This window comes from Ursus arctos, unplaced genomic scaffold, assembly GCF_023065955.2.
Source record: "Ursus arctos isolate Adak ecotype North America unplaced genomic scaffold, UrsArc2.0 scaffold_31, whole genome shotgun sequence".
In the NCBI taxonomy this organism is placed as follows: domain Eukaryota; kingdom Metazoa; phylum Chordata; class Mammalia; order Carnivora; family Ursidae; genus Ursus; species Ursus arctos.
The window spans coordinates 27446620-27469474 of record NW_026622997.1 but is presented as its reverse complement, the minus strand read 5'-3'; the positions used below and the strand labels follow the sequence as shown (position 1 = coordinate 27469474).

The following is a 22855-nucleotide window of genomic DNA, read 5'->3' as shown; positions in this document are numbered from 1 at the left end:
TAAAATATTAAAAAAACGAAAAAAAAAACCCTGACATTCCTTGCATCCTAGGGATCTCTGCAGTGAAGGGAGGGAAGGGGAACCTACCCAAATGTAATGTTTGCTGTGGTTTATCCAGACTGCAGATTTTAGTATAGATAACATTCATTCATCATTGATGATGTTCTTACACGTTCCCCAACAAAGGCAGGCGAAGATTTCCCCCAGAACCAGCCCAGTATCTTGCCTATTCCCCAAAAGGAGAAAACTGAGTCCCCAGCAAAGGCCTTGGGTTCCCTCTGCCAAGGTTAGTGGTTCCAACTTATGGAAAGTTGCAGATTGTCCAGGAAGCACGGATATGGACCTGGAACGGATGTCTCAGCACCCCACACCTCTGTTTCCCCGTCCTGACCCTCCCAAGGCAAGGGGCAGCCACCTTGCCATTCTCATCTCTAGAAGAGGAGAGCACGCAATAGGAGGGCTGGGACTGAACCCAGAGCCCACCCCCACCCCCCAGCCCGGTGCTCCCCTCCTATCAACTGCCCTCCAGCCACACAGTCCCACTCCCCCCCCCCAGGGGTTGTCAGGAACAGAAGGCCCCTCCTTCATCCCCCTCAATGTTCCTCCACTCCTCCCCCTCCCATCACTAGGGTGTCCAGGACATTGTGTGACTCAGGAAACAGCTCAGACGTGAGGCTTGCAGCAGGCAGAGGAGGAGGAAGGGGCCGTGGGAGCAGAGGAGGTGGCTCCTGCCTCAGTGAGGGCTCTCGGGGTCCTTGTCTGAGGCGGCGAGGGGATCTGGGTTTGGGGCAGGGGCTCTGGAATGCAGCCCCCTTCACTGCTGCTGCTGTTGCTGTGTCACTCAGTCGTCAAGACCAGAGGTGAGGCATGGGGTAGGAGAGGTCAGGGGATCCATAGTCCTTAAGAGGGTGTCGGTGAGTTGGAGGCAGAGGGCCAAGCCCCATGCTTTGAGATGACACTGGATGGTGGAGACTTTCACGCAGGGAGGGAGGACTCTGCCCCTGGAGCTGTACAAACCAGGCTTTGGGGCCTGTGCCAGGGGCGGTGACTATCAGGGGAATGGGTGGGAGTGTGCCTGCCCCCAGGGAAAACCCAGCTGGCCTTGGAGCTGAGAGACAGCAGGCCCTGCAATTGCATTTAGGAGGTGAGGAGGGAAAAAAACTGACCACCTGCTAGGGGAGGCTACGACAAGAAAGCGGGAGATGGAGACATGGAAAGGTCAAGGGCTGACCAAGTCCCTTTCCCGGTCCAGCTGTCCCCACCCCCAGGATGGCTCAGTGCTGGGCCCTTCCGGGAGGAAATCCCTTCAACGGCTCAGCCATTCACCTTCCTGGAGTCCCTTGGGCCCCCCTCCTGAGCCCTGTTGTCCTGCTTCCCAGGGATGGAGCCTGAGGCTGGACTTGGGAGGCTGGAGAATAAACAGGAAAGGGGGCGGGGATTAAGAGCTGAGGGGATCTAGAGGCCTGGGATGGGGGGGGGGGGGGCGGCGCTGGGGCAGAAGCAGCACATGGGGACCAGGAACAGAGGGGAGGGTGGTTGAGAGCACATGTGTGGAGCTCCTGCAGGCAGGTCCCCCCAGAGCACCCAGAGGAGGAAACAGGGAGCACAAAGCTCCCCGGTCCCATGCCACCCTCATTCCATCCCCAGTGCTGCACTGTGGGGACTCCCCAGAACCCTGTGCCAACGGAGGCACCTGCCTGAACCTATCTCAGGGACAAGGGACCTGCCAGTGAGTGTGCCTCCTGGGAGGGGGAGATGGGAAAGGGGGAGGGAGAGCAGGGCGGAAGGGGGACTGGGAAGGAAGGAGAAAGGGAGGTGGTGAAGGCTCTGAAGGGAAAGGAAAGCAAAAGAGGGAGGTGGGAGAGAAGGCAAAGAGGGCCCAGTGACATGAGTCTTCCTCTCTCCTCCCCCCGCTCAGGTGTGCCCCTGGCTTCCTGGGTGAGACATGCCAGTTTCCTGACCCCTGCCGGGATGCCCAGCTCTGCCAGAATGGGGGCAGCTGCCAAGCCTTGCTTCCCGCCCTCCCAGGCTCCCCCAGCCTTCCCTCTCCCTTGGCCCCCAGCTTCTCCTGCACCTGCCCCTCTGGCTTCACTGGCCAGAGGTGCGAGGCCCAGCTCAAGGACCCCTGTTCTTCCTTCTGTTCCAAAATGGGCCACTGCCACATCCAGGCCTCAGGCCGCCCACAGTGCTCCTGCCTGCCTGGATGGACAGGTGAGCACTGCAGGGGTGGGGGAGACGGGACAGGCAGGAGCAGGGGGCTGGGAAACATAGAACTGGAGTCTGAGAGACGGGGAGCCCTTCTGAGGACAGAGGCTGTGAGAATCAAGAAGCTGACTCCTGCTGACCATTTACCCGAGACCGACATTCACCAGCCCGGCCTACCAATGGTTACAATGTTGAAGTATTTCCAAACCCGTCAGTGAACGGCTACTGCCAAAGCCCCCTTAGTGCACCACTCTGGTCCCCTCCCCCGGCCCCTCCACCCAGCAGCTAAAGGGTTAAGCCTAGCACAAGGTGCTGGGCATCTGAATGGCCTCAATTCTGAGAAGTGGTAATAGCACCTGGAAAGACGTGCTGGTGGGAGGTGTGAGGAGGGTGGAAGGGACTGACCCAGAGAGAGGAATGGGTGTCAGTCCTGGGAAGAGAGGTGCAGGCCTGGGGCAAAGGTGTGGGACTCCGGGGGGCAGGGTGTGCTCCCCTGAGGAAGCAGTCAAGGGTGCGGAACAGCGGAGAGCCCCTGGAGAGGAAGGCTTCTCTGACCTATCAGGATGGAAGGGACTGGACGGGGCAGAGGAGGCCACAGGGGTAGGAAAGGGCGCTGTGAGCGGTGGACTAGAAGCAAGGCTTCTCACACTTGGCGAACCCAGCAATCACCTGGAAAGCCCTAAACATCCCAGAGAGGCTGATTTAGTGGTCTGGGGTGGGTCCAGGCATGGAGATTTTTTAACTGCCCAGGCACTTCTGAGGACTTGGGGGTGAGAGACCAGGCTGTGTGACAACAAGGGTCAGTGGCAAACTTGCCAGGCCCCGTGCTTGGAGCAGGGGCTCTGGGCAGCCCTTCCCCAGGCCCAGGGCCAGCCCGACCACAGGTGAGGCGTGTGCCCTCGCATTAGCTCTCGATGTCCTTGTTGTCAGCCCACGTGCACACCTCGCACGGCTATTGAGAAGAGGAAAGGGGGCCATGCTTAGGAGGTGCTGACTTAGCCCAGGGCCAGCCGCCACCGCTGCCATCACCACTGTGCCAACTGCTGAGAGGGGCCTCTCCTCATCATCTGGAACGCTGCACCCAGCTGAAGATCAGGGAATCCAGACAAGAGAGGCCAGACAACTGCCCGGGGGCACACTGGTGGTGGCACAGCAAGGCGCTAAGTCTCCTGCCTGCAGAGGCTGGGGGTTCTCACCTCCCCACCAAGGAGAAAGGTCACCACTGGAAGGACCCAGATTTTCCAAGACAAGGCCAGTCGGCCAGAGTCCCACCAACAACTACATGTCCTATTTCCAGAACAGCAAACCTGAGGCAGGGGTGGTGGTGCCAGGCAAAGCGCGTATGGGAGGAAAGGGAAGGAAACGTGAAAATCAGCCACAGAGATAACCCAGCCTGAGAACTGGGTTCTCTCGGATGAGCTGGGATCTGTGCAGTGCTCCCAACAGCCCCCTCTGTCCTCTGCCTCAGGCGAGCAGTGCCAGCTTCAGGACTTCTGCTCAGCCAACCCCTGCATCAATGGAGGGGTGTGTCTGGCCACACACCCCCAGATCCAGTGCCTCTGCCCACCCGGCTTCGAGGGCCATGCCTGCGAACACGATATCAACGAGTGTTTCCTGGACCCGGGACCCTGCCCCAAGGGCACTTCCTGCCATAACACCCTGGGATCTTTCTGGTGTCTCTGCCCCACTGGGTGGGAGGGTCCACGCTGTGACCTTCAGCCAGGACCCTGCCCCCCTAGTGGCTGTTCCAATGGGGGCACCTGTCAGCTGGTTCCAGGGAGAGACTCTACGTTCCATCTCTGCCTCTGCCCCCGAGGTGTGTCCTCACCTGTAGCCCCTCTCTCTGGGTAGGGAGGTCCCCTTCTCTCAGCTAATCTCATGACCCTGTCAGGCTTCACAGGCCCAGGCTGTGAGGTGAACCCAGACGACTGTGCTGGCCACCAGTGTCAGAATGGGGGCACTTGCCAGGATGGGCTGGGCACCTACACCTGCCTCTGCCCAGGGACCTGGACAGGTGAGTCGTGTAAGCCGAGTCCACGGCACCTGCGGCCCAGATGGTCGGCCCCTGTCCTCCCCTCCTCACAGGGCTCCCAGTTCCAGCCTTTGTCCCCTTCCCACCCCGCCCTCCGCAGGCTGGGATTGCTCTGAAGATGTGGACGAATGTGACGCTCAGGGTCCCCCTCGCTGCAGAAACGGGGGTACCTGTCAGAACTCGGCTGGCAGCTTCCACTGCGTGTGTGTGAGCGGCTGGGGAGGCACAGGCTGTGAAGAGAACCTAGATGACTGTGTTGCTGCCACCTGTGCCCCAGGATCCACCTGCATTGACCGCGTGGGCTCCTTCTCCTGCCTCTGCCCACCTGGACGCACAGGTGTGACAGTGGGCACGGGGAGGTGGTGGTAGAGACGGCCAGTCAGAGAGGCACCAGGAGGGCAGCTGGGGGCTTCAAGTGGCCCCAGGGAGCCTCACGCCCACGTTGCCCCCCAGGACTCCTGTGCCACATGGAGGACATGTGCCTGAGCCAGCCGTGCCACGGAGAGGCCCAGTGTAGCACCAATCCCCTGACGGGCTCCACACTCTGCCTGTGTCAGCCTGGCTACTCAGGGCCCACCTGCCACCAGGACCTGGACGAGTGTCAGATGGGTGAGGCACCCCCGCATCAGATCCTCTCCGAGCCCCCAAGCAGCCTCTGCAAATTGCTTTTCAAATGAAATATATAATCATCTCTTTTTTCCTGACTTTGTCCAGATTTGGCATCTCTTCCCTACACGCTCTTCTCACCAATGCTCAGCCCCCGAGGCCGCATTTGATCCTTCTCTGTCTTAAAAACACTGGCTCTTTCTCTGATTTGCTCTCATCCGCCACAAACAGGCCCTCATGCCTTCCCTGGCAGTCTGGCCCCCTTGACCTTCCACCCTGGACCACTGCGGACTCCTGACTCTTCTCTCCTCCCAGCCCAGCAAGGCCCCAGTCCCTGTGAACACGGCGGCTCTTGCCTCAACACCCCTGGCTCCTTTGACTGCCTCTGCCCGCCTGGCTACACGGGCTCCCGCTGCGAGGCTGACCACAACGAGTGCCTGTCCCAGCCCTGCCGCCCTGGCAGCACCTGCCTGGACCTGCTCGCCACCTTCCACTGTCTCTGCCCACCAGGTACCAGATGCATGGGCCTTGGGCAGAGGATACAGGGGACTAATCCTGAACCCACCAGGCATGACCCCTGCAGAACACAAACGACCCCAGGCCATTTGGGGTCAGTTACCAAAGAATTTGTCACATCCTCACTCCAGAAAAAAGCTCAGGGAAACCTGCGGCTCCTGGCAGAAGGGCTGCCACAGACAATAGTAAGCTTACACACTGCCCAAGTTTGGGGGTGAGGAGGGAGCATTCATTTCATAGTCATCGTAAAGTGCACAGCGTGGTCCACTGTACACGGAAGCCGGTCAAGGAAGAGCAGAACGGCAGACTCTGCTCATGCCGACTCAGAGTGCTCCCCCTCATCACAGAAACCCTCCCCTGCAGAGATCGAGCGAACCCGCAAAATCCCAAAGGGCCTGTTCGCTTGGATCTGATACAACAGGGGAAAAAAAAAGGTGCCCCAAGGCTGCACCTACCTCCAAGCTAGTTCTAAGGGGGAGAAAAGGGACATAGAGACAGAGCCGATACCAGGAAGCTGAATGAAACCAGAAAAATACTAGCTTACCCTGCGCCAGATACCACCTGAGCATCTTACATGCCTTTTGTCATCTTTGCAACAATCCTATGAGGTCAGCATTGTTGCTGTGCCCATTTTACAAATGAAGAAACTGAGGCACAGAGAGGTAAAGTGAGTTATCCAGCTAGCGAGTGGCGGGGCCGGGCTTCAAACCCAGACCTTCCATAGACTTAACCACCACACGAAACAGCCTTTCTCACCCGGGCAGCATCCAAGCTCAAAAGCGGAGAAAGCCATCCAGCAATCCAAGGGGCAGGGATAGATACCAAGAAACTTCAAAAGCGGACTCCTCAGGCAAGAAGTGGGGGGGCAACGGAGGTCTGGAGGCTAATCCAGTTTCAGTTAAGGGTAAGACTGCGATACCAGGACAAGCCCAAAGATGCAGGACAAATACGGAACAAACAACCTTCCCAAATGCCCTTCAAAGACTCCCCTTGGGGACTCCTGGTCTCCCTGGCACAGAGGCCCCCTTGGGTAGAACAAGAGGCTTGGCTCACCTCCAAGCAGATGCCCATTTGTCTCATTTGTACTTTGAGGATCTCCAGGCTCATTAGCTCAGCTGGACGAACCCACTTTCTGTGCAGAGAATGGCCCCAAAAGGTACTTCCTTGCTGCTCCCACAGGTCCCAGCAGATGCCCTGCTCCCTGAGCTTTCACATCTGAAGGGGGCAGAACTACACACAGCAGAGCAGCGGGACCGCAGGCTCATCTCCCCAACCCGCAGGCAGAGAGCACCCTGGGAGGGGCTGCCCGATCGGGCACATGCTGGTTCTAGAACCCAGGCCTTCTGGGCAGAAGGGGTGAGCAGCCCAGGCGGGGCTGACCTGGCTGAGCCTCAGCCCGCACCACACCCCCATGTCCTCAGGCTTAGAAGGGCAACTCTGTGAGGTGGAGACGGACGAGTGTGCCTCTGCTCCGTGCCTGAACCAGGCTGACTGCCATGACCTGCTCAACGGCTTCTGGTGTGAATGCCTGCCGGGTGAGTGCAGACCCCACTCCAGCCCTCTGCCCCACCCCTGAACCACAGTGCTGGCCCAGCAATCACCCCAAGCCTCTTGAAGCTCACTCTGGCCTGGCCAAGGAGACCCCCATTTCTCCAACTCTGCTCCCTAAACTCTCTTTTATATTCCCCAAATCTTTCCTGTGTACTCACCTTCATCTCTGTCCTGCCAAAGCACCCAAACCACCCTTTCTAGCCCTCCTCCACAGTCCTCTGTGTACCCTCCCTGCTCGTGGGGATCCCGGACGGGTCTTGGCACCGCTCACCCTGAACACAGGGAACACTGCTCCAGGCCATCCTTCTCCAGCTTCACCGGACCCCTCTGTTCCCTGCTCTGATGATAATGGATGGTTATTGAATATTTACTCCAGGCCAGGCACTTGGCTGTGTACTTTTCAGGCATTCTCTCGTTTAATCCTTTCAATGACACCATGAGGTGGGTTCCATTATTCCCCTTTTGCAGAGGACGACACTGGAGCCTAGAGAGCTCAGGTAGCTTTGCCCAAAGTCACACAGCTGGCAGGTGGCTCAGCATCATCCCCCCCATCATCTCCACCTGCCCCAGGTGTCTTCTCTTAGAAGCCCTCCAGGTTCACGTTTCCTGGTGAGGGGAAGGGCCAGGACTTGCATTTAACTTTGGATACAACATATTTTCAGCATTGACACAAATAACCAGTTATGCTTTATTTATATGAAAAACAAAGTCACCAAGTTATTCTCTGTTATGCTCTGAAACTCAAATCACTATTTGAGAAGCCCCCAAACTGGTGCCTCATTATATAATGAAACATGTAGATGAACCCCCAAACCAAGCCATTTGAAACAAGATTCTCTCTATTGCAATGTGTAGCAATGTTATTTCTATATATGTAAACAGAAGACTAAATACCAGTATTAACTCTAAATTTCTTCTTTAAATCCATGAAATCATACCTGGACATCTCAGTCACAAATATCTGTAATAAACTCCCTAACAAATCTAGAGAAAGTCACTAAAAAAGAAGGAAGGAAGGGAGGAAGGAAGGGAGGGAGGGAGGGAGGGAGGGAGGGAGGGAGGAAGGAAGGAAGGAAGGAAGGAAGGAAGGAAGGAAGGAAGGAGAAAGGAAAGAAGGAAAAGAAAAAACAAGACAACCTTTGCCATCTCTCCGCACTCACTCCCTGCCCCACCAGGATTCACTGGCTCCCAGTGTGAGGAGGACATCAATGAGTGTGGAAGCTCTCCCTGTGCCAATGGGGGGCAGTGCCAGGACCAGCCCGGATCCTTCCATTGCGAGTGTCTCCCAGGTAAACCAGGGCTCAATCGCCGGAGGTGAGAGTGGGAGCAAAGGGTAGACTCCCAGGCAGGTCCCTGACCCTCCTGCCGTGCCACAGGCTTTGAAGGCCCGCGCTGTCAGGCGGAGGTGGACGAGTGCCTGAGTGGCCCATGCCCTGCTGGAGCCAGCTGCCTGGATCTCCCTGGAGCCTTCTTTTGCCTCTGCCCCTCTGGCTTCACAGGTCAGCAGGGGAGGCATTAGAAAAGACTGGCAGGAGGGTTGAGCCCACTTGGGGTGGGGCAGAGGTCACTGCTGGGCATCCGAGGGTTGGGATGTGAGAAGAGGAGAATAGAACCCCTTGGAGTTATTCCATGCACAACCTGCACAACCACAAGCTGGGCTGACGGCAGGTGTCGTCTGTAAGGCCCACACTGGGCCCAACATGAACGTGTGATTAGGGCTCAGAAACAGGATGGGTTCAACAGGAAGCCATTCATTTGCTTATTTAGCAAGAACGTATCAAATGTCTCCTCTGCCAAACACAAACACAGGCCCAATAAGAGAGTTGCTCTCCTCAACTGGCTTTCAATCTAGTGCAGAGAGACCAAGAAGTCTCTTGTTGGTTACGGCCCAAAAGTGCTCCGGGAGAGGACTGCACAGGATTCTACAGGAGCACAAAGGACCAGCCAACCAGACTAGAGATGAGAAGGCTTCATGGAGGAGGTGATGGCTGAGCTGAGTCTTGCAGAATGAGCAGGAGTTTGTCATGATAGAATGACTGCAGGTTTTAGCTGCAGGTAACTGCAGGCACAATGGTGTGGAGGGAAGAAACGCACACCCCACCTAAGGAACCACAGGACGTCCTGAGCTTAGGATGCAACAGAGCGAAACTGAGGAACGCAGCAGTTACAGGAAAATCGTGTCACGCAGGGCCCTGTGTGTCATTCTGAGGAAGTTAGACCATATCCCGAGGCAATAGGGAGCCACTGAAGGACAGTTCATGGGGAGTGAGCAAGTCATATGTAAGAAGTGGCTTTGGCCCCATCGAGGACACGGAGAGACTCTGTTTTCTCTCTGACCCATCTCCCCACCGCAGGTCATCTCTGTGAGGCTCCTCTGTGTGCCCCCAACCTGTGCCAGCCCAAGCAAAAGTGCCAGGATCAGGAGAACAAGGCCCACTGCCTCTGCCCCGATGGGAGCCCTGGCTGTGCCCCCATTGAGGGCAACTGCACCTGCCACCATGGGCGCTGCCACAGGTAACCTTCCAGGCCTCCCCACGTGCACCGTCCTCTTGTCGTCCTCAGCGAGGGCAGGAGAAGACAGCCAGTGAGGGATGAGCCTGTGGGAAATGCCCAAGAGGGAAGAGGAAGGAAATGGCAAAGTGCTGAGCTCACAGCCAATGGGAGGGTGCGACTAGTGAGTGTTGTCTCGTGGGGGCAGAGTTCATAAATCATGGGGGAAACCAAGGGCTATGGGGTCAGAGCAGAAAGAAAAGCATTAGATCCCAGGGCCAATTCATCATATATTAGACAAATATGGAGCATCTACTATGTTTGAATACTTTTCCAGGCACTGGAGGAACCGCACAGAACAAAAGAGACGATGTGTCTGTTCTTTTTTTTTTTTTTTAAGATTTTATTTATTTATTTGACAGGGAGAGAGAGAGAGAGCACAAACAGGGCGAACAGCAGAGGGAGAGGGAGAAGTAGGCTCCCCACTGAGCAGGGAGCCCAACACAGGGCTTGATCCCAGGACCCTGGGATCATGACCCGAGCTGAAGGCAGACACTTAACCGACTGAGTCACCCAGGCGCCCCAACATGTCTGTTCTCATGGAGCTTTCATTCTAATGAGGAAAGACAGACAATGAACAGTTATAGGAGAAACATATATACATAGCCTTACGTTAGTATGGAAGGGGGACAATGCTGAGAGCAGAGCAGAGCAGAGCCACTGAAGAAAGGGGCCAGAGTCTCAGGGTCCTAGGGGTCTCACCATTGTGGGGGGTGGGGGAGTGAAGAGAAAAACACCAGAAGAAGAAAAAAACGTCCCCTTTCTCTTTATGACCAGATCCTCATGTGTGTGTGATGTGGGCTGGACAGGACCAGAATGTGAAGCAGAGCTGGGGGGCTGCATCTCCATGCCCTGTGCCCACGGGGGGACCTGCAACCCCCAGCCCTCTGGCTACAACTGCACCTGCCCCCCAGGATACACGGGTGAGGCCCTTCCTAAACCACAGACATTCTGGCCTACCACCCGCTAATCAAGGGCAAGGCCAATAGAGACATGTGTCCAAGACTCGGGGCTGGGTCACCCACCACCAAGGAGAACCGGGCATGGGCTGCAGGGAACACAGGTGATGTGCGGGAGGAAGTAAGAAAAGACCAAAGGTTGGATGGGAGAAAATAGGGATGGGGATAAGGAAAAGGAAGGGGAGGGAAGTGGAGGAAGAGAAGAGAAGAGGATTCCCTTTCTCAGACCGCACTCATTTCCCTCAGGGCCTACCTGCCGCGAGGAGGTAACAGCTTGTCTCTCAGGGCCCTGTCTCAATGGTGGCTCCTGTAGCCCCAAGCCTGGGGGCTATTCCTGCACCTGCCCTCTGAGCCACACTGGACCCCGCTGCCAGACCAGCACCGACCACTGTGCCTCTGGTGAGTGCCCCCGCCGTCCTCCAGCTGGGCCACAGGAGCATAGAGGAACTGGTCGGGGTGTGTTTGTGCCATATGAAAAAAAATTAAGGAGGCACCATGATGGGGTGCTGTTTTGAGGGGGCAGCAGGGAGGGCGTGTATGTCCTGTGTGTGGTGTGACTAAGGTCGCAGGCCAGGTTACAGGCAAGGAACCCAACCCCTCACAGCCTCCTCTCTCCAGCCCCGTGCCTCAATGGGGGTACCTGTGTGAACAGGCCTGGCACCTCCTCCTGCCTCTGTGCTTCGGGCTTCCAGGGCCCACGCTGTGAGGAAAGGACCCGTCCCAGCTGTGCAGACAAGTGAGCAAAGACCCCAAGAGAAAGGGAGGGGGCCCTCAGCCTTCCCACCCTTCCTCTCCATCTCCTCTGGGGATCCAGGCGGTCTCGCATTCCATATCCCACATCCTTTCACTCTGCCTCCCTTTCTGGTTCCCCATGTCACCACCACGTCACACACTCCCACCCCTTTGATCACCCAGACCTCCTCCCACTGTGTCCTGTGTCTGTCCTGTTCCAGCCCCTGTAGGAACAGGGCAACCTGCCAAGATGGCCCTCAGGGTCCCCGCTGCCTCTGCTCCCCTGGCTACACAGGAGGCAGCTGCCAGGTGAGGGGTGCTGAGTCAAGTGTGCTGAGGAGGGCGGTGGCCGGAGGGCTCTAGCTAGCGGGAGGGTCTCCGGGACTAGAAGACAGAGCAGGGAGCTGGGGAGAGGTATGCCCATGAGAGAGGGTTTGGAATCTGGGAGTGGAGGTCTAGCTTGAGGTTTACATGGAGTAGAAGGAATGAAAAGATTTCTGATCCCATCAAAGGAAACCAGGGTGGGGGAGGGGGGCTATCACCCAGCCCCAGGCCATTCAGGAGACAGTTTAAGAAGTAAGGATTTTGAGGAGCTAGCAGAAGACTATCTCTGGGCCTATTCTATCCTGACTCATGCTCCCTCCCAAACCTCAGACTCTGATGGACTTATGTGCCCAGAAGCCCTGTCCACACAATTCCTACTGCCTCCAGACTGGGCCCTCCTTCCAGTGCCTGTGCCTCCAAGGATGGACCGGGTCTCTCTGCAACCTTCCACTGTCCTGTCAGAAGGCCGCTCTGAGCCAAGGTACTAACTCAAGGACCAACTGGGGAGCAGATGAAGAGGGAAAGGGTGTCCCCCTCTGCCTGATCCCTAAGGGCATCCACACACAACACTTGGCCAGAACAACCGACCGAGAGTCAAAGTAACACAGACCAAACACTGATTCTACAGCTCCACCCTTGGGCAGCCTAACACGACTCAGCTTCTACCACCATGCTCAACACAACTCAGGCAACCCCAACCAGTTCAGCCAACAAGACTCCGGGTTAACACAACCACCGGCACATAACTCAGCGGGAAGCAACCCAGCTCTGTCATGACCGTCATGACTCATCTCGAGTGGATCACACTTCACCCACTGCACTCAACTCAACGGCTGCTCCCCACTCACTCGGACGCTATGTCAACCCCCTTGTCAAGAATAACCCCCTCACTCAAATGAGGCTTAATACGAGCAGAACTCGGGAAAGAGCCTCCTGCGGGGTTAGGGGGTGGGAATCACAGTGGGAGAACATCAGAGGATGCAAATCCAGGGCACAGACTTAGGCCATTAGTTAAACCCCCCTCCAAAGTCTTCTCTGAGTTCTTTCTTGAGACTTGTTTTAAACCAAAATACAGTTGCTTATAATGATCTAATAAGTTTAACAAGAGGTATCTCTCTCCATTCTGGCAGAACAGGCAGGAGGGGGATCTTGATGTTATAACCTCTTCAGCACCAGAGGTTCCTGACTCCTCAGGCTCCAAGTGGCCTCCACCCACCCCAGGAATGTCAATGATCCCCCAGAGCCTCTCTGCTCCGTGTCTGGGGCCACTGAGAACCTTTCCACCCCACTTAGCTTTACCCATCCCTGTGTGCCTCTCTCCTCAGGCACAGAAGTTTCTTCCCTGTGCCAGAACGGAGGCCTCTGCATCGACAGTGGCTCCTCCTATTTCTGCCACTGCCCTCCTGGATTCCAAGGCAGTATATGCCAGGACAGGGTGAACCCATGTGAGTCCAGGCCCTGCCAACATGGGGCCACCTGCATAGCCCAGCACGACGGGTATCTCTGCCAGGTGAGCAGGTCTAGAGAAGAACGGGGAAGGGAGGCAAGGGTGGGCTGCATGTGGGAAAAGTAGCTGGGCGGGGCACTGGTGTACTCACTCCCCTTTCCTTTCTTTACCCCACACATCCAACCCACCGCCAAGTCACGTCCTTTGGCCTCCTAAATCTTTCTCAACTCTGTCCTTCCTCCTTCACCCTTTGTCCCACTGCCTCTGTCCAGGCCTTTGCTGTATGCCGCCTGGGCACCTGGAGCACACTGGCCCTGCCTCCACGCTTGTCCGCCTAGAGGCCCAGCCTTTACTCCACTACCAGGGTGCTCTGTTGACAATGTTAAGTTGACCTGTCACTCCCCTGCTTAAAACCCTTGAGTGGCTGCCCACCTCTTTGACAGTGAAGTCCAAGGCTCGTGTGACCCAGCCTTGCCAGCCTCTCGGGTCTCATCTCGCCCCACCCCCGTCCTCCTAGTCTCTGCTCCAGCTGCTGCTGGCTTCCCTACTCGCCCCATTTACTGGCTCTTCCATGCCCTTCCCCACCCCTCTTCCACTGGATGGTGCCCAAGAGGCGCTTTCCTCAGGAAAATGTCCCTGACTTCTCTCCGGACTGGGTTTGGGCCGCTCTTTGATGGTTCCGGTCACAGCAGCAGAGGCAAAGTTGGGATTCAAGTCTGAGCAGCCTGCTGCTTGTACTCAGAACCCCAACTTTGGGGGCGCCTGAGTGACTCAGTCAGTTAAGCATCTGACTCTTTACTTCAGCACAGGGCATGAGATCGAGCCCTGCGTCGGGACGGGCTCCAGGCTGGGCGTGGAAGCTGCTTAAGATTCTCTCCCTCTCCCTCTGTGCCTCTCTCTCTCAAAAAAAAAAAAAAAAAAAAGAAGAAGAAGAAAAAAAAAAGAAGAAGAACCCTGACTTTGAATAAAAGAGAGAAGGCAGATCCCCTAAACGTTCTCTTTAACTTTTTTATTTTTTAACTTTTTATTATGAACATTTTCAAACATACACTAAAGGAGCATACTGATCAGTAGTGAGCACCCTGCACCCATGACTCAGCTTTACCTCCCCTTTCCTGAGACTCCTTCCCTCAGACAACCCCAAAACACCCCGCCCACCTGCTTATCCCAGCCCTCTGGCCGCTCCCCAGAGTCTCTGTAATTCCCTCTTTCTCCACCTTCCTGAAGCCTTGCTGGTGCTGTGTTCTTACATGCTCTCCTTGCTGTTGCAAGAACTCAGCCAGTTAGCCTCTCCGCTTGGCTTGTGGATGGCTGTCTTGTCCCTCTGTCTTTATGTGGTCATTCCTCTGAGTGTGTCTGGGTCCAATTTGCTCTTCTCATAAGGACACCAGTCCTATTGGATTAGGACCCCCCTCAGTGACCTCATTTTACAGAACCTCATCTGTGACCCTTCTCCCACTAGCACAATGGCATGAAACAAGCAATCCCCAAATGCTTAAGAGCGCTGGCTAGGACATCACAGACTCGCACTGAATCCCACCTCTGCCACCAACCAGTAGTGTGACTTGTGCAAGTCACTCAGTATTTCCAGGAATCAGTTGCCTTTTCTGTAAAGTGAGAATCAGATGAGGTAACACACGTGCAGGGTTTGGGGAGTTTTATGAGGTTATGTATAGAAATCATGTAATAAATGCTAGCTGTCTCTCTCCTCTGGTTGAATGAGAACTTCACAAAAGTGGGGAGGAGTTCTAATTCTCTTTATATTCCTAGTGCCTAAAACAGTGCCTGGCACAAAGTAGGCATTCAGTAAATGCTTACAAATTAATCAATAAAGCATGACAGAGCCTGGTGAAGGTGTGGCTGGGAGAGGGAGGTCTTACCAAAAACGGAGCTATTGTTTAGTGGCAATGTGCCGTAAGATGCTTTGGGGCTGCTGGAGGGGCTAGGCTGCACGCCACTGAGCGACTGTGTATCATGGAGTTGAGACTGAAGGGTTGGGCTACACAGGGCTGTGATGGATGGTGAGCTGAATGATGCTTTGAACTGGAAGGTGGGGAGAGGGCTGGGCAGATGATCTGGGGCTGGGTCCCCATAGTGTTGGGATAGGCTGGATAACTGGTTCCCTGTCTGATCCTCTTTGCCCGTAGTGTGCCCCAGGCTACAGTGGACAGAACTGCTCGAAGGAATCCAACGCTTGTCAATCCCAGCCCTGTCACAACCATGGGACCTGCACCCCCAAACCTGGAGGCTTCTACTGCACCTGCCCTCCAGGCTTTGTGGGGCTGCGCTGTGAGGGGGACGTAGACGAGTGTCTGGACCGGCCCTGCCACCCCGCCGGCACGGCAGCCTGCCACTCTCTGGCCAATGCCTTCTACTGCCAGTGTCTGCCTGGATACACGGGTGAGGCCTGGGAGGGTGTGTGTAGGCGCCACTGCTGAGCTCACAATCCCCACCCACAAGGCAACCTAGTCATCGTGTCCATCCCCTTGCCTCCACACCCCGCCCCAGAGAATATGCCCCAGGATCCCTCTGCCTATGCAGGTAGTGCTGGGTCAATTCCCAGGAATGAGCTAGGAAGGACGCAGTGATCAAAGCAGCGTGTGACATCTAATCCCACCCACCACAGGCCAGTGGTGTGAAGTGGAGACAGACCCCTGCCAGAGCCAGCCCTGTTCCCATGGAGGGTCTTGTGAGACTACAGTGGGACCACCCCTGGGCTTCACCTGCCACTGCCCCCAGGTGAGTGATCGCAAAGCCATCTTCTTTGTTGCCCCCAACACTGATGCAAGGTGAGAATGCCTGAGCTGGGATCCTAGAGGGGAGCCTGGGGAGCACTAGAGGGGAATTATTGGTGAAAGCTAGCCCGTGTTACCTGGTGAGTGACTCAGAAGCAGTTCAGAGGGAAAGGCAGGATCAGGGGGTAGCATGAATGGAATTTTCAGAAATCCTGGGCACTGCCTAAGAGAAGGCCCCAAAGTCAAGCTGGGTGAGACCTTGGATAAGTTCTTTGTACGTGTGTGTGTGTGTGTGTGTGTGTGTGTGTGTGTGTGTGTGTTTACGGACCTCAGATGCATGAAATCAGGTTAATTGTAAGCCTCCTTTCATGACTCACTAACATCAATGGTTTGAGCACACCCCTCTTTGTATTACTCTTAAAACGTAAACCCATTAGCCTAACCTAAGAATTACAATAGTAACAATAACTCACATGCACTTACATCTTCCTCCATCCTGTTCCTCTTCCAGAGAAAAAGTATATAACCCCATGTCCAAGGATGAAGATAATATTAATTACTCCCACTCTCTCAGTGCTCAGGGTCCCAGGTTGATGCGCACAGCTGGGGTTCATCCATTTTCACCACTATGTAATATGTCACTGTGTGGAAATACCGTGGACCATGGTTTCAACATCTATAAAATGATGAACCTCATGTTCTCTGAAACCCCTTCCAGATATGAAACTGTAGGACCCTCTGAATTATCTTAACCCTAAGAGTTTGCTTGACAGGGTGGGGGGAGAATAATACAAGGGCCTCCCGCAATCTCTCTCCTCTCCACAGGGTTTTGAGGGCCCCACCTGCAGCCACAGAGCCCCCTCCTGCGGCCTCCATCACTGCTACCACGGTGGCCTGTGTCTGCCCTCCCCCAAGCCTGGCTTCCCACCCCGCTGTGCCTGCCTCAATGGCTACGGGGGCCCTGACTGCCTGACCCCACCGGCTCCCCGCGGCTGTGGCCCTCCTTCTCCATGCCTACACAATGGCAGTTGTTCAGAGATCCTTGGGCTGGGGGCCCCAGGCTTCCGATGCTCCTGCCCTCCCAGCTCTCCAGGGCCCCGGTGTCAAAAGCCTGGAGCAAAGGGATGTGAGGGCAGAGGTGGAGATGGGGCCTGTGACGCTGGCTGCAGTGGCCCTGGAGGAAATTGGGATGGGGGAGACTGCTCCCTGGGGGTCCCGGACCCCTGGAAGGGCTGCCCCTCCCACTCCCGGTGCTGGCTTCTCTTCCGGGACGGGCAGTGCCACCCACAGTGCGACTCTGCAGAGTGTCTGTTTGATGGCTACGACTGTGAGACTCCTCCGGCCTGCACGTGAGCCTGAAACCCTGACTTGGGGCTGGGGGTGGGGAGGGCAGGGTGAGGCAGAAGGAAGGACATAGGTGCCTCTGGGTTGCAGTGTGACCCCAGCCTCAAGCTCTGGGGAGCTTCCACCCCTTTAACCGTTGCGAAGTAGGGGTAGAAGACACTAGTCTCCAGCCCGGGGGAATAGGGCAGTATCAATATTTAACATGGGGACCAGGAAGGAGGGCACTGCCTCTGTCTGGGCTCCTCTCTAAGAGTTGTGGGAGCTCTGGCCTCAAGCCTCTTTCTCTATGCCCCATTGCCATGGAGTATCTCCCCTAGCAACCAGCACCCCTGAGGGAAAAGGGTCTTGGACTCTCCTTCAGGGAGACAGGAGAGCTTGGGAGGGTGGGGAGGGGGGCCAGTCTTAGGAGACAAGGGTGTCACAGACATGAGAGTGTCTGGACTACCTGCCATCCAGGGCCTGACTAAGCCCATTACTCCGGAGCTGTCCCCACTTAGCAACCAGTGCCCTAGAGGCAGTGGAATATCAGGCATCTCTCTGGAATGAAGAAGGGGGTAAGGTTTCTTTGGGGATCCTGAGTCTCCCTCTCCTCACCCCACAGTCCAGCCTATGACCAGTACTGCCACGATCACTTCCACAACGGGCACTGCGAGAAAGGCTGCAACACTGCAGAATGTGGCTGGGATGGGGGTGACTGCAGGCCTAAAGATGGGGATTCAGAATGGGGGCCCTCCCTGGCCCTGCTGGTGGTGCTGAGCCCCCCAGCCCTGGACCAGCAGCTGCTTGCCCTGGCCCGGGTGCTATCCCTGACCCTGAGAGTGGGACTCTGGGTAAGGAAGGATAGTGATGGCAAGGACATGGTGTACCCCTATCCTGGGGCCCAGGCCGAAGAGGAGCTGGGAGGAACCCCGGACCCCTCACATCAAGAGAGAGCAACCCCTCACACACAGCCTGTGGGCAAGGAGACGGACTCTCTCAGCACTGGGTAAGAAGGCTGGGCAGGGGGATGCAGCAGACACCAGTTTTTTAATGGGTGGAGGGAAGGGAGCCAGGGACCAACACAGGGGTCTCTGAGGCACCTCCCCCACAGGTTTGTGGTGGTGATGGGTGTGGATTTGTCCCGCTGTGGCCCTGACCACCCTGCATCCCGCTGTCCCTGGGATCCTGGGCTCCTGCTCCGCTTCCTTGCGGCGATGGCGGCAGTGGGGGCCCTGGAGCACCTGCTGCCAGGACCCCTGCTGGCTGCCCATCCTCGTGCTGGCACTGGTAGGTGACCCCCTCCATCTCCCCAGACTTTGCTCCCAGACCCACTTTCATGCCAGCAACCAGCAATGGAGGCCAAATGATACAGGATGGCAGGGACCCCAAATGTTCTGTGTGGAGACTGACCGTCTTGAACCTCTCATTCTCTAACTGGATCTCCTCATGGCCCATTTGCTCTTCAATCTCCTTCCTCATTTCCCTAAGTACTTTATCCTAACTGTTATCATCTGGTCTATTCTCTCTACTAAATCCAATCATCCCTCTGTCAAACAGCTACTTACACAAAAGAATCATAAACCATATAGCACTTACTTAGGGCCAGGCCTTGCTCTTAAGGGCTTTACAATATTGACTCATTTAATCCTCCCGACAATGTCATGAGGCAGGTACTATTATTATTCCCATTTTACAGATGAGGAAACTGATGAAAGAAGTTACTGCACTTGCCCAAAGTTCTCACAGTAGTACCCAAGCTCACCAGAAATGGTCTTGTGACTGTGTCTCTCCCACCAGCACCACCCACCAACCAGCTTCCCTGGCCTGTGCTGTGTTCACCAGTGGCCGGGGTGCTTCTCCTGGCCCTTGGGGCTCTTCTCGTCCTTCAGCTCATCCGGAGGCGGCGCCGAGAGCATGGGGCCCTCTGGCTGCCCCCTGGGTTCATTCGAAGGCCTCGAACTCAGCCAGCTCCCCGCAGACGCCGGCCTCCCCTGGGTGAAGACAGCATTGGCCTCAAGTAAGAGTGAGGAGGAAGGGGGCTCATGGAGGGGACTCTTTCCTGTGGAGATACCTATGATCAGAAGTTGATGACAGAGAAAGGGGAGAGGGGGAAGGAGGCTGCTGGAAATCCTGGAGACCCTGAAGGTCCTGTACCCAAACACCCCTTCCAGGGCACTGAAGCCAGAGGCAGAAGCTGATGAGGATGGAGTTGTGATGTGCTCAGGACCCGAGGAAGGAGAGGAGGTGGGCCAGGTGAAAGCACTGGGGCAGGAATGGTCCTGAGGTAATGGCAGAGTTGATGGGACAAGTCAACCTTCCTTCACTGATCCTTTTTCTGATCCCCAAGGCTGAAGAAACAGCCTCACCCTCCAAGTGCCAGCTCTGGCCTCTGAGCGGTGACTGTCAGGAGCTCCCGCAGGCAGCCATGTTGACTCCTCCCCAGGAATCGGAGATGGATGTCCCTGACGTGGACACTCGTGGACCTGGTATGTGAGCCAACCCAGACCAAGAGAAGGAGAACTCCCTTTGACTCTTTTAGAATCAGAAAGCCTTTTGATATTAGAACTGAGGAAACTAACGTTAGAGTTAGTGCCTCAGAATAGTGATTCTCGAAGTGTGGTCCCAGGACAGAAGAATCAGTGTCACCAGGGAAATTGTTAGAAATACAAATTCTCAGGCTCCACTCCAGAGCTACTGGACTCAGAAATTTGAGATATTGGGGAATGTGTGTTACCCTCCAGGTAAGTCTGGTTCAGACTCAAGTTTGAGAACCACTGCCTTGGAATGTCAGAGAATCAAGGCGCACTGGCTCCTCTTACAGATGAGAAAACTGAAGCGCAGAGAAAAGTAAAAAAGCCACACAAAATCAAGAGCCAGAACTGGACTTCCTGACACCTCAGGCTATGATTCTCCCTGAGTCTCAATGTTCTTTCTCCTCTTCCCCCAGTTATGTCCTTTGGATTGACTTGTCTCCCATTCCTCATGTCTCCCACCCACAGATGGGGTGACACCCCTGATGTCAGCAGTTTGCTGTGGGGGAGTGGAGTCCAGGACCTTCCAGGGGGCATGGTTGGGAAGCCCTGAGCCCTGGGAACCCCTGTTGGGTGGAGGGGCCTGTCCCCAGGCTCACACTATGGGCACTGGGGAGACGCCCCTGCACCTGGCTGCCCGATTCTCCCGACCAACCGCTGCCCGCCGCCTCCTTGAGGCTGGAGCCAACCCCAACCAGCCAGATCGAGCAGGGCGCACCCCTCTTCACACCGCTGTGGCTGCTGATGCTCGGGAGGTTTGCCAGGTCAGTGCACACTGGGGTCGCTAAAGGGAACTGGGCACTCATAAGTAAAGCTAGGCAAAAACATCCCCTAGGGTTTGGCAGAGAGGAAGGTGGTGTGCGATTGGGGATCTGAAAAAGAAACAACAGATGGTTATCTGGAATGAGCTCCAAATCCCGCCAACGGATTTGGAGCTGGTTAAGAGTGTGAAGGGCCTGAGCTAGCAGTCCAGGACATACCAGGGGTCACTGGCCCTCTCTGGACCCCCAGCTCCTACTCCGCAGCAGACAGACTGCAGTGGATGCACGGACGGAGGACGGGACCACAGCCCTGATGCTGGCCGCCAGGCTGGCGGTGGAGGACCTGGTTGAAGAACTGATTGCAGCCCAGGCAGATGTGGGGGCCAGAGATAAATGGGGTACGGATCTGGAGAGGTTGGTGGTGTGGTATAGAGAAGTGGCACAGATGCGGTGTGAGATAAGATGCAAAAAAAGGAAGCAGCGGAGGGACCACCTGGAGACTGGGGGATTCCCTTCCACCTAGCTGTCAGGGTGGCAAATCTGCGGTGCGGTTATCAGTATGGAACTCTGCCCTTTCATCCTCAACAACACACACACTGCCCTGGCCCACTGGAAACTAGGCTGAGGAAGGAGCGTCTGTGGGAAGGGGGAGAGGTCTAGTGGGGGGAGGTCTCCCGGTCCCACCGAGCCCAGAACAATGCCCCATTGTCCCTCCCGCGCGCCGGTGACGTTACGAGAAACAAGGCTTCCTGCCGGCCGGCGGTCACCCGGGCAACGCTTCCGCCTTTGCGGTAACCCCGCGGGCCCAAATAAGTCCTTCTCCCAAAACCAGAATCCGTGGGAAACAGGAACCCAGGCGTCTGTTCCCCCGCCTCGGAGTAACAACCATCCACGTCCTCCCCTAGGAAAAACCGCGCTGCACTGGGCCGCCGCCGTGAACAACGTCCGGGCCGCCCGCTCCCTTCTCCAGGCCGGAGCCGATAAAGACGCCCAGGACAGCAGGGTTAGACCGGGAGCGGGCTCCCTACAAAAACAAAACGGAACAAAACAAAGCAAAACAGGGCGTGGGACAAGCGGAAAGCGCGGGAATCGCACACAACCTGAAGGGGGAAGGGCCAGTGGCCAAGTGGGTGGAGTCCGGAAGGGCCACCCTGTGGGCGTGGCCCTCCCTGACCTCGCCCCCTGGCTGTTTCTTCCGGCACAGGAGCAGACGCCGCTGTTCCTCGCGGCCCGAGAAGGGGCGGTGGAGGTGGCCCAACTGCTGCTGGGGCTGGGAGCGGCCCGAGGACTGCGGGACCAGGCCGGGCTAGCGCCCGGGGACATAGCCCGCCAGCGCAACCACTGGGATCTGCTGACGCTGCTGGAGGGGGCGGGGTCGCTGGAGGCGCATCACAAAACCACGCCGGGCCGAGGGGCGGGCGCCTTGCCCCGCTCACGGACCGCGTCGGGAAGCTTGCCCCAGCGTGGGGGCGGGGTTCTGTCGCGTTGCCGGACGCTGTCGGCTGGGGCTGGCCCGCGTGGGGGCGGAGCATGTCTGCAAGCCCAGACTTTGTGCGTAGAATGGGCCGCGCGTGGGGGCGGAGCCTACTCGCACTGCCAGAGTCTTTCGAAAGGAGGAGCAGGAGGAGGCCCGACCCCCGGAGCCCGTAGGTTTTCTGCAGGCATGCGCGGGCCTCGGCCCAACCCGGCGATAGTGCAAGGAAGATCCAGGGTCGCTTCCGGGAGCGGGGGTGTGGCCTCGGCTGATGACTGGCCCTGCGATTGGGTGACCCTGGGAGCCTGCGGCCCCACCTCCAACACTCCGATTCCGCCTCCCTGCCTTACGCCGTCCCCCGAGCGGGGATCCCCTCAAGTTGCCTGGGGTCCCCCAACCCACCAAGCAGTACCTTTAAACGCGGGAGGCGAGGGTCAAAAATAGGACGCTACATGACAGGGAGGGATTCTAAAAGTGGACACCCATTATAGGACAGTCTGGAAAGACCAGATTTTAAGATCCTGGAGCCCCAAAAGTGAAGGGTAATGAGTATGCTATCCCTCCCCAAATGAGTGTATGCCCACTCCGTCTTCCACGTGGAGAAGCTCCAGCCCTGGAAAAAGGGTTTAGGGTGCTGGAATGACGAGGGCCCAGCCCTTCTCCCAGGAAATAAGGGTGAGGGGCTACCGAAGGGTGGAGTGGAACTGGGGAAGTACCTCTCAACTAGAACCAATAACTGCAGACATACAGGATGTGAGATGTTCTTTCCTGTATATGGTATCCAAAGGAAACCTCTATCACCCATCACATCCACCACCCACAAATGGCTAACAAATATTTATGGAGTGCCCACTATGTGCCAGGCACTGTAGGTGCTGAAGGGGGGGGGCCAAGGGCCACTCCAGCTGATGATCCCTTGCACTCTCCCCACTTCCCTCCTCAACAAACTATCGCAGGGATGAGGCGCCATTCTTCTCATCACCACCATCTCTTTTTAAGAACTTCAAATCTGTCACCCCATAATAAAGCTTATTTGAAGTGTTAACTTTTTTTTTTGAAGAGTTGAGTGGAATGGGAAAAAATATGGAAATGACTGCATAGTGTTTTCA

General features: G+C 56.3%; 1 protein-coding gene across 2 annotated transcripts; it reads left to right on the top strand.

The window, feature by feature from the left end:
* The first annotated feature begins 665 nt into the window (after window positions 1–665).
* Window positions 666–22791, top strand: NOTCH4 (notch receptor 4). Of its 2 annotated transcripts, none has more exons than XM_026482596.4 (30): window positions 666–860; window positions 1648–1729; window positions 1919–2211; window positions 3674–4021; window positions 4097–4219; window positions 4338–4574; window positions 4691–4846; window positions 5159–5353; window positions 6781–6894; window positions 8086–8199; window positions 8287–8409; window positions 9265–9424; window positions 10238–10383; window positions 10666–10818; window positions 11038–11155; window positions 11373–11460; window positions 11806–11956; window positions 12801–12985; window positions 15070–15322; window positions 15549–15661; window positions 16483–17006; window positions 17603–17986; window positions 18092–18267; window positions 18778–18997; window positions 19152–19224; window positions 19328–19466; window positions 19980–20275; window positions 20523–20670; window positions 21178–21275; window positions 21477–22791. In XM_026482596.4, the coding sequence occupies exons 1-30, from the start codon at window positions 803–805 to the stop codon at window positions 22188–22190; spliced, it is 5982 nt and encodes a 1993-aa protein (XP_026338381.2). In that variant the 5' UTR covers window positions 666–802; the 3' UTR covers window positions 22191–22791. The 2 variants fall into 2 exon arrangements, with proteins under 2 accessions (XP_026338381.2, XP_026338380.2); XM_026482595.4 differs by having other exon boundaries at window positions 19152–19233.
* Window positions 22792–22855: the final 64 nt, after the last annotated feature.